Source organism: Lutra lutra, chromosome 9 (genome assembly GCF_902655055.1).
Source record: "Lutra lutra chromosome 9, mLutLut1.2, whole genome shotgun sequence".
Classification (NCBI taxonomy): Eukaryota; Metazoa; Chordata; class Mammalia; order Carnivora; family Mustelidae; genus Lutra; species Lutra lutra.
Genome location: NC_062286.1, coordinates 118800573 through 118810874, shown reverse-complemented (window position 1 = coordinate 118810874; position 10302 = coordinate 118800573). Strand labels below are relative to the sequence as shown.

Below are 10302 nucleotides of genomic sequence, written 5' to 3'. Positions count from 1 at the left end.
ATTTTTCCTAAATCTTATTTGCATTCAGTCTCAACTTCCTTTCATCCCTTTGTCTCCCCCCAAAATCAGGCATCTTCCTCCAAAAATAGGACTCTCACCCCTGGCACCAATAACCTTATTATATGCTTCTCCAGCGACCCTTCTCTGTGTCTACTCTTATGTCTTGGACCCATTTGTCCTTCCTCCTACACTTCCTGTTTGTCATCTTTCTCATCCTCTTGCTGAGAAAACAGAAAAGAAGTCAGTATGACTGGATGCCAGTGAGCCAAAGAGGAGTGGCGGATGACCTCTGTATCCATCGGATTCCTGGATGTCTCCCCTGGGGCTCCCAGGCACTTCCATGCAGCACGGCCACAGCTGAAGTCATCATCTTCCTGCCAGAGTTAGCTCATCCTCCCACATCCCCAGTTACCTTGAGGCTCCCCCACCTGCGACATGGACAGCAACCCACACCTCACCTGCTCCCTCACCCATGCCCAGGCCCACTCCTGAGCAACTCTCAGATCTGCCATTTCACTCCTTATGTGGTGGACTTATGTCAGCATCTCTGCCTGGAAGGTCACATCTACCCCCAACCCCTTGTCCACCCGTCCTAGGCACCCCAGAGCAGTCCGAAATGCCTACTCATCTGAACATCTCCTCGTCCAGCTTAAGACCATAAGGTTCTACAGTGTAAGGTCCGAACTCGGTTTGCTGGCCCCAGCCACCCAGGCCAGGGCTCTTTCCAAAATATTAGCCCTCGAATGATGGTGAAGAATGACAGGGCCCCCGGTGCAGAGAAAGAGCAACTTTATTTGGTGAGGAAGGTGGGCTGCAACACATGCCTGGTGGCGGAGGGGGGGAGAGCAGTTTCCTTGGAGAAAAGGCTGCTCTGGTCCCCAAATAGTGGCCGTGTCACTGTCCAGGACATGGGTCTGCCTCCCGTGAGCCCTCAGCAGCTGAGAAGAGTGGATTGAGCCGCAGGAAATGGTTCTGTTGGGAGAAGCCCGGATCAGAATGGAGACTCAAGGTCACAGACTCTTGTTGGTATTGGCGCATCATCAAACCTGCCCTCTAGAGGAAGGGGAGGGGGCTGAGACCTCAGGCCGGGGCGGGGGGCGGGGGGGGTTTGTCTCAGCCCCAAGGGGACCCCAGGCCTGGGCCAGGGAGCTCATTGTGCATATGTTTGAGTGTGTGTCTTTGTATCCACATGTCCCTTGTGTGTGTGTGTATGTGTGTGTGTGTGTGTGTGTGTCCACAGTCATGTGTGTTCTCTTTGTAGCTACGGTGCTGCCAGTGTCTCCACCTCTGTTAGCATTTCCGTAGACTTCTCCATGTGTCTCTCTGTGCCTGTCTGTGTGGCTGTTAATCTCTCTCTTCAGATGTCACTGTCCCAAGCCCTCTGCTGCCTCCTGCCAGGAGGAGAACACCCAAATCCTGGGGAACAGCACTCACCAGTTCAACAGACGCTGGGTCCCTCCTGGAAGGCTTAGACCTTGATGACAAATTCCAGCCCATGGATCAGTAAGTCTGGAAAGTGCAGACCAGAGTGGTGATCTCAGGGTGCAGGAGTTGAGGGATGTCCCACACTTCCCCTGAGCTGGGGGCTGGGGAACGGGAACTTGGGTGGTCCAGCCAATCTTAGGTGAAGCTTGGCAGGGCAGGACCTCCTTCCACCAGCCAGCTCCACTGCTCTCAGTGTCAGGGCTGATGTGGCGGGGGGAAGGCAGGGCCCAGCCCTCAACATTATCTGGATAGTTCAAGGCAAAAAAGAACCCTGAAATGGGGAGAGCTGAGACTGGAAGGATCTAGTTCTTTCCTACAGTGTGCAGGGACAGAGTTCCTTGGGGGAAATCACTGCTTCTGAAAAGGGAGTGAGGCCTCAGGATAGGGGACTTACCAGCAATGGAATGCACCAAGGTGACATCCAGCTGACTGAGAACCTCGTTGACCAGAGGGCACACCTGAGCCAGGGGCAGAGAGAGGCATTGGGCAAAGTGGTAGCTGGAGGGTGGCTCTGGGAGCGGCAACCCTAGGATGGATTCTTTGGGGGAGAATTTCTGTCATTCTTCTGTGGCTGAGAGAGTTTGGTTGGAAGCAGTGTCACAGATGGACACTTATACATTCACACAGGTGGAAGGAGAAGTGGAAGGCATGTATGTTCAGTGCCCAATCTCACACGGAGCCAGTGTTTGCTGTGGGATGTGACGCCTGTTTCTAAACAGGGTGGGCTGCTCTGGGAGGGGTGTGTTTCTGGGTTGGGTGTCGGAGGCACCCAAGTCTAGGCTGGAAGAGCGCCTGTCTACAGCCTTTTGGGAACTTCTGGGGGCCAGGGCCAAGCCATTTCAGCTGTAATGTGGCCATGCACAGGGCCTGGCCCAGAGCAGGACCCAATGGAGGCATTTTGAAGGTTGGAAAGAAGAAACATGGGTAGATGAATCAGTGGACAGATGGACTGAGGGATGGATTATACATATCAAGCTGAGGGGTTCAGAATGTCTTACTTCAGGGGCTTCTTTCAGCCCGAGAAGCTCTGAGGCCCAAGGATCAGGAGCTGCCATGTTTACCCACTCACCTCGCCCTGTACTAGCCCAGGAAGGACTTGGTTCAAGATGCTGCTGACACCATTGACAAGGCCTTGAACAGGGAGGGGAGCAAATCTGAAAGAGAAAATCCAGCGGGCGCTGCAGAGGCCTGGGGTTGGTGTGGAGAGGCCTTCAGAGGGGCCGCTGTGCCTACATTGGTCTCAGTGCTAAGTGACTGAAATAGGGCCTTGTCTACCCACACCCTTGTGCAGGCGAACCGGAAGGGGCCTGTCCAAAGGGAGTGGTGCCCTACACAGCAGTGCCCACTGTGGGTATGTGTAGCATAAACACTTAGTTCCAGTATACAGTGGGTATTCAGGGAGACTTTGTAGAATCTATAAATGGATGAACAATGCTTGGTATGTAGTTGTCATGAGGACTCGAGATGATATGCGTGAAACACAATATATGTGTTTAGTAAATGTTAACCATGGTGGGAGGACTCCGATGTCTCGTGCATGACTTATTCTGCCCTGTGACAGGCTAACTGAAATAAGGAATGCAGGGAGGCTACAGAGCTATTTTCCCTCATACTGGGACAGAGGATTTTCACAACTATTATCCTAGCGGATTCACTCAAGAACCGCAGCGTAGCTCCATATTACAGGTGTCAGAGAGCTGAGACTCTCGCTGGGGAAGCCCTGTCCAAGTTCACACAAGAACCGCTCCACCTTTCCACATACCCCTCTGGTCATTGGGTTTGAACTCAGATCTTTTTATGGCCTACGAGCACAAAATTGGTCAGCCCAGGCTCAGAAGAGATAAGTGGCTATTTACCCATCCATCCATCCATCCATCCATCTTCCCTCCCTCCTAATTCATCTTCCCACCCTTCCGTCCTCCCACTCATGTATACTCCCATCATTCCATCTTCCCAGCAGCCATCCATCCTCCCGCTGATATTGTTTCTGGGCAGGAGAAGCCAGCCCTCTGGTCTCACCCATTAAGCAAGGAGATTTGCAGGCTCCCGGGGGAGTGAGTGCAGTCACCAAGAACCAGGTGAATTTTCCCCTCTTCGTTTTTCACAGCTAGCACTTGTGCGGTGATGTTTAGTTTCACAGCCAGCTTTAACAGATGTCCGGCCAGGGGCCTGCAGAGGAGAGTTTGCTGTGTCTGCATCTGAGCTGAAGGCTCATGTCTCTCAGACTCCAGCGCCCCCCGCCCCGCCCCATCGCCCTTGTGGCTACCCACAGTTACCAGGGTCTCCTCTGGTGAGCCACCCCCCATCCCCCTTGGGGCCCACTCACGTGTTCACATTGAGGGTTATGCCCAGAGGGATGGTGACATAGAGACGATGACCATCTGGGCTCTGCACAAGGCCTAGTTCCAGCAGCTGGGGATTAGTGATCTTCATACTGTCCACAGAGCAACATTGGAGGGAGGAATAGTAGTTCCTTCAGCCCCAAACTTAGAAACCACCTTTAACCCAATTGTACTTACTCATCCCAGAGGAGGAGCTACCCATGAGGTGGGGAGGGGGGGACAGGAAGGGCATCTTGCGGCAACAAACAGCAGTGCTTTCCAGCCTCTGCACTGGGTCAGTTCCTGACACACCATGGCCCTCTCCCCATCTCAAGTCCCCGAGGTATTCCAAGATGGAGGCTGTGTCTGGCTTAAATTTGCATGCTGCATGCCAGCTCAGAGTCTTACACAAAAGGGGCCTCCTCCATACTGGTTGACGTTGGGGAGGGATGAGCGGGTAGGCAGATGCATGGGAGAGTAATGGATTAGATGGATGGATGGATGGATGGATAAGTGGATGCGTGGGTGAGGTATGGGCAAGTGGAGTAAGTCCCTCACAGACATTTACGGGTAGGAATCCCTTATCCTGCCATAACTTTCAGAGGCCGGTCAGTCAACAATGGTTACCAAGGAGATCGAGGAGGAGGAAGTGGGAGAGCATGGAGAGAAGACAGAAGCAAGCCTCTTCCATGAGCTGACCTCAATGTGCCAGGTGATTACATTGCTTCCAGTCCTCTCAACAGTTTTTCTCTGTGGGTACCATGATCTCCATTTTACAGATGGAGAAACCAAGCGCAGAGAGACTGAGTGCCCTGTGCCCTGTCACCCCACAGGTACATGGTCCATTTGGAAATCAAACTCAAGGCCATCTGTCTGTCATCAAGTCAGGGGCAAGCACCTGGGTGGGTGGGAGTCTTGGAAATGGCTTTGATCCAGCCTATCAAGGACCCAGGCTTTGCCAGCTCTCTGGCATCAAGCTTCCCGTTATTGCTACTTGCTTAGGAAGCTCTTAGGTGTCTCATGGGAAGCCCCACATCAGACCGTTCACTGGCCATTACATTGAGAATGTCCTTGAGGAGAGTAGCTTACAGGTCTTTGCTTACATCAGAGACCACCTGTGCTCTCCACAGGTGAGAACAATTACCATGGTGCAGTGGAAAGGCCTTGGCTTTGGACTTAAGTAAATTAGAGTTTGGTCCCTGGTTCTGTGTTGCTCTAGTTGTATGAGCACAGGCACCGTTCTGTGCTTCAGCTTGCCATCTGTAAATTGGAGATTATTAATTACACCTTAAAGGGTTGTCATGAAGATTATAGATGATGCTGGGGACCAAAGATAGGCTTTAGGACTGGGGGCAGTCACTGGTTTGGGAGCATTGGTGTTCCTTGCCAGGCTGTGGGAAGGGTCTCACACTGAGTCCTGGCCTCTTGATCAGACCACCCCTCTCCCTCCTCCAGGTCCACTGTTTGGGGCTCCCAGATCTCCATCAGAGGTTCTCTGGTGGGGTGGGGACCAAGGCCTATGACTACTCACTCAATGATTTTGTTCAGGAGGGGGACCACTGAAGTCACTTTCCCAAGCAGGCCCCCCAGCAGGCCACCAGAAGTGCCTCCTCCAGTCTTCAGGATGTTCAAGAGTGGAAGGTTTTCGAGAATGCCCAACAGACCCTCAGAGAGCAGGCCAGTGCTGAGGGCTAAAAATGGGTGTAGGGGTGGATCCTTTGGGGTCAAATCTGGTAATTCTGATAAAACCCCTCTCCCCCAATCATCCCTGCCTCCCTCCCCACACTGAACAGTTGGACAGACACACACCCCTGAAAGAGTTGTCACAGATTCTCACTTACCATCTGTTAAGCTTCTAGCAAGATCTGTGGGACTTAGGTCCTGGGCTGGAGTCCCCTCCAAAAGCAGGGTCGGGTCCAGGGGCAAGGGCAGGGTGTCCAGCAGGGCTGTGGTATGGGCCAGCAGCCCACAGAAGACAATGAGGCCCCCAATTTGAAACATCTCTCTTGGTATCTGTGGACAGAATGGTGGGTCCAGCGTAGCACGGCTGTCAGAGAGGAATTCATCCACCATCTGCCCCCGACTTCCAGAACTCCAGGGAGTGAACGGCAATAGCTGATGATGGTCAGCATTTCCCCTGGGCAGGCATCAGGCTGAGCACTCCATGCTCAGTAACTGATTTCGCTGTAACTGCCCCCTAAGATGTGGGCACTCATCACCTGCACTGCACAGATGAGAAAGGGCAGTCTAGGGAGTTTAGGGGACTTTCCCCAAGATTGTAAGCACACAGTCGGGATAGCATCTGAAGCTAGATCTGTCTGACCCAGAGGCCTCTGTTTAAATGAAGTCACCATCACGTCTATTCTCCATTCATCTGGACTTGCTTGCGATGGCCTGAATCATTGCCGCTAGTTTTCACTCTTCAGACAAAGCAAATGAAAAGGCTGAGGGACGGAACTGGCTGGCCATTTTCCCCATCAAGTCTTTTGGCCTGGGTCTAGCCTGTGATGGTTTGTGGAAGCCCTTTTATTTTTTTTATTTTTATTTTTTTATTATTTTTTTTAAAGATTTTATTTATTTATTTGTCAGAGAGAGAGAGAGAGAGAGCGAGCACAGGCAGACAGAGTGGCAGGCAGAGGCAGAGGGAGAAGCAGGCTCCCCACAGAACAAGGGGCCTGATGTGGGACTCGATCCCAGACGCTGGGATCATGACCTGAGCCGAAGGCAGCGGCTTAACCAACTGAGCCACCCAGGCGTCCCTGTGGAAGCCCTTTTAAATCACAGAATATTAGAGGTCAGATGGCCATAGCCACCATCTCATCCAGACCAATGCTGGAGAAATCCTGGGGCCATTCAAAGTCCTCATTGCATAAGGAGAATCAGGGAGCCAAAGACGGGTAGTGACTTTCCCAAGGTCATACAGCAACGTGATGGCAGAGTTGTTGTTGGAGATAAGTCTCTGACCCCTCCAGACATGCACACTGTCTTTTCTATACCTTTCTCTTCTCCCTCAAACTAACCTGAACAAAATTTGGGGGCAACCTCTGACATCTGGCAGCCTTTTGCACTGTTCCCTCCCAGGTGTCACCAACCCTCTCCTAGGCCTATTAGGCAGCCAGCAAAGGTGCTGAAAGCTTCTTTGGGCAAAATTCCATCAACTGGCTGGTTCAGCCAAAGCCCCACTGTCATTGCTGTGGTTGGCTGGAATCAAAAGGGCTTTTTGGTACAAAGAGCCAGTTGTGGCCTCCCTGGGAGGTAAACTTAGACCGTGTTCTCTGAATCTCCTTTTGGAAACAGATCTTTTATGAGTGCAGTGGAAGCTAAGGACCCTCTCCCAGAAAAATGCGTCAAAATGTACAAAACGGGGTGGATTTTAGAAGGTTTGTGGATGATCGTCTGAATCCACAATGGCAACCTCAAGTTAAAACTCCCGCCATAGAGGCTGGGGTTTAGGGTACGAAGAGTATGCTCACGAGAAAACCCTAACATGGGATCTTGGCAGTCTGCACCTGCCGCCACATGCTCCCCATCCCCATGAAATCCCCTTTTCTACATTTCTACATTTAAACCTTATATCCACAGCACTGGTCTTTCAGGGAGGTGGAGTGAATGACCTTTCCCATTCCCCCAAAAATTCGTCTGAAAAAGACCCCCAATGAGCGATCCTAAATGTGCCCACCCTGAAGCAACGAGCTCAGCAGCCCTACCACCCGGGGCAGCGGAGCAGGCACGGGACAGGCAGTCTCACCCGGGCTTCTCAGAGGTCCTGGTGGGTCTCTTGCACACCTCCACCCTCTCCTGATTGCTTCTGCTGAGGAGCTAGCATCTTTTATAGTGTGCAGATCAGGAAATGTGCGATCGGGTGATGGGTTTCCAGATAATTCAGAATTCTGCGATCTGGTGTCTTTCAGGGCTCTCCAAAGTAAATAATTGCCAATCACATTAGTAGGTGGGACAGTAAGCCACTTGATGGACAAGGTAAACAGAGAAAAACTTGAGATGGGGATGTTACTCAAGACTTCATGGTTTCCTGAGCAGGGCTGAGGCGGGGGGCCCATGCTCCGAGGCGGCCTCGTAGATCATGTTCAGCATACGGGGAGAGGCGGCTCTCAGGACCCTGGGAATGGGCCTCGGTCTCGTACTGAGGCTCTTTACTATCCCTGGTCCAGTTCTTTTTCTCCATTTGGAGGATTCTGGCTCCCAAGATTCAGACTGCCCCTGACCTTCCTACATCGGGGGTCTCTTACAGGACAGTCACTTGCAGGGGGCTGCCCATCCTCGTCAGAACCCTGGGTGGGAGGAATTGCTGAGCAGGACCCAGAGGCACAGCGGAGTGAATGCCCAAAGACACAGGATGGGGCAGAGTCAGAACTTCTCATGTTGGACAATCACAGTGAAACATTGTCAACGGCCAACACTTACTGAGCTCTTGCCGAATGCCGGCCTGGCTTTGCTTTCCACAGATGGCATTCTCAGGAATCCTCCCAGGGGTGTGGGCTGGGAACGAGCACCCCTCTTTTACAAGGGGAAAACTGAGGCTTGTGGTGCAAGTAGACACATCCAGGTGCGCACAGTAGGCCTGGGGCCAAGGCCAAGGCCATGGCCTTCACATTGCATGTGAATCACTGTGCCGGGACGTGAAGACACCTTCCGCACACTCATTGCCAATTTTGCTTTCCTGCATGTCATGATCCCATGAAATTTCACATTTATACCCTGGAAAAGTCTGTGCAGGTTGCCAGGCCAGAAGGATGCTATGGCATCCTGGTCTCTACCTTTACCCTTCCTTCTTCCCTTCCCTAAGTGAAGTAATTAATGAGCCATTTGTCCCACTCTGGGGCCTTTGAATCCATTTTGCAGATGAAACCATTGAGATACAGAGAGGTCAAGATCTTAGCCTGGAGAGAGTAGCTAAACCTAACACCTTATGAGTAAAAGCAGGAAGAGGAGCAGGAGGTGCATATTTATTGAGCGCCTACTACATGCCAGGTGCTCTCCCTACTTGAACCTCATCCTTGTCAGGAGGGGCTGCTATTGTGGCCCCCCAAAGATCAGATGAGAAGACTGAGGTTCAGAGAGGCGGACATCTTCCCAGGGATGCACAGGAAGTGAATGGTGGAGTCAGGACTCACCTCTGTGTCTTATGCCCGTGTAATCAGTGAGCCAAGCTGCCCTCTCTCGTGCCAGGAACTCCCTGGAACTGCTTTCCTTCCTGGCAGAGCCTGGCTGGTGTCTCCAACGGGCTTGTGCCATGGCTCTGAACTCACTTACCCATTGAAACACTCTCTAGACTCTTTCCATAGCTTGTGTGTCGTCAGCCATCCTCAGGGGGGTCTCATTTTTTGTTCTCTTGGTACAACTCTAGTGGGTTGGCTCAGATTGCTACTACCTTTGTGGGGAAACTGAGGTCAGTACGTCGAGGGACTGATTAAAGTTCGTGCCGCTAATTTCTGGACAGTCAACAGCCACTGGTTTGAAGCCAGTGCTCATGTATTATGGCAGAGAGGGGATGGGTCAAGGGATGGCCAATCTGAATTGCCCTGATTCAGATCCCGTGACCCGGGCAAGTAGCGCTAATCCCTTGAGCTTCAGTTTCTTCATCTGCACAACGGGAGGATGCTATCCACCTGTCTGGGCTGTGGTGGGATGAGGTCTGGGGAGCAGGTGTGAATCTTGGTTCATAATCTTAAGTGTCTATCTTTTTCTTTCTCATGTATCTGTAGCTTAGTTACTATTTCAAATACCAGTTTGCTGGGTAGCAGAAGCTTCCCCGCTTTTCTCTGGGGTTTTAATTCTGTCCCAAGGGCTTCATTGGTATTAAGGCATCTAAAGGAGGCTGCCCTATCACTATTTTGGCTGGAAATGGAGAGACTTCCCCATGCCGTCTGGTCCCCTCTTTGTTGCCAAGACAGTGTGCTTCCTTCCTGTCCAAAAGGCTCCCTTAGATTTAACATTTACTTCTTACTCCCTGTTTGACACTCAGAATTGTTCTGCTGTTTCTCAATTCCTTTGGGCCTCAGGCAGGACTGTGGGGGTCCACCCCAGCCCATCTCCCTGGACCTACCTAGACCCTCCAGTTAACATTCTCTCCCTGGGGTCTTGTCACCTCTTGTGGCTCTGGTAGGGGACATGGGCACAGGTGCCCTCCATTCATGAATCCAGCACTCCGACTTGGGATTTATGATGTCCCTCCTCTCCTGCCAAGTTTTGCCTGGGGAGTAGCAAGGGCACCGGACACTTTTTAGAACCCACTAGAACTATGTTCTCTTCAGTGTCTCTTGGACTTGCATACTCCCTCAGTCTAACATGGAGAATGTTCTAGTCTTGGGAGCAGGAAATCTTGCTTCAATTCATATATATGCTAATTTATGCTCTGAGTTTTGAAATGAAAAAACCCAGGCTTAAAAAAAAAGTGATCTAGGAAAATTGGCTTTTCCCCCGCTTTGATGTGTAGTTCTGTGACTCTTAATATGCGTATAGTTTCACGTAGCTGCCA

General features: G+C 51.6%; 1 protein-coding gene across 4 annotated transcripts; it reads right to left on the bottom strand.

Moving 5' to 3' along the window:
• Window positions 1–783: 783 nt before the first annotated feature.
• On the bottom strand, window positions 784–7617 carry BPIFA1 (BPI fold containing family A member 1). 4 transcript variants are annotated; one of them, XM_047745844.1, is made up of 9 exons: window positions 7555–7617; window positions 5648–5819; window positions 5338–5497; window positions 3812–3919; window positions 3505–3654; window positions 2555–2639; window positions 1880–1943; window positions 1435–1509; window positions 784–972 (listed from the first exon to the last, which is right to left on the bottom strand). In XM_047745844.1, the coding sequence occupies exons 2-8, from the start codon at window positions 5805–5807 to the stop codon at window positions 1469–1471; spliced, it is 768 nt and encodes a 255-aa protein (XP_047601800.1). In that variant the 5' UTR covers window positions 5808–5819; window positions 7555–7617; the 3' UTR covers window positions 784–972; window positions 1435–1468. The 4 variants fall into 4 exon arrangements, with proteins under 4 accessions (XP_047601800.1, XP_047601802.1, XP_047601803.1 ...); XM_047745846.1 differs by having other exon boundaries at window positions 784–1051; window positions 5648–5822; window positions 7559–7592; XM_047745847.1 differs by having other exon boundaries at window positions 784–1046; window positions 5648–5822; window positions 7559–7592.
• Between the last annotated feature and the right edge of the window lie 2685 nt (window positions 7618–10302).

What these genes read in the sequence shown, in the direction of transcription:
- BPIFA1 (XM_047745844.1), bottom strand. Translation starts at nt 5,807, where the DNA reads ATGTTTCAAATTGGGGGCCTCATTGTCTTCTGTGGGCTGCTGGCCCAT. An exon ending in CTGGGCTAGTACAGGGCGAG is followed by an intron (nt 1,944 to 2,554) that starts GTGAGTGGGTAA and finishes CCCCTGGCTCAG; the next exon opens with GTGTGCCCTCTGGTCAACGA. An exon ending in CTTGGTGCATTCCATTGCTG is followed by an intron (nt 1,510 to 1,879) that starts GTAAGTCCCCTA and finishes TGCACTTTCCAG; the next exon opens with ACTTACTGATCCATGGGCTG.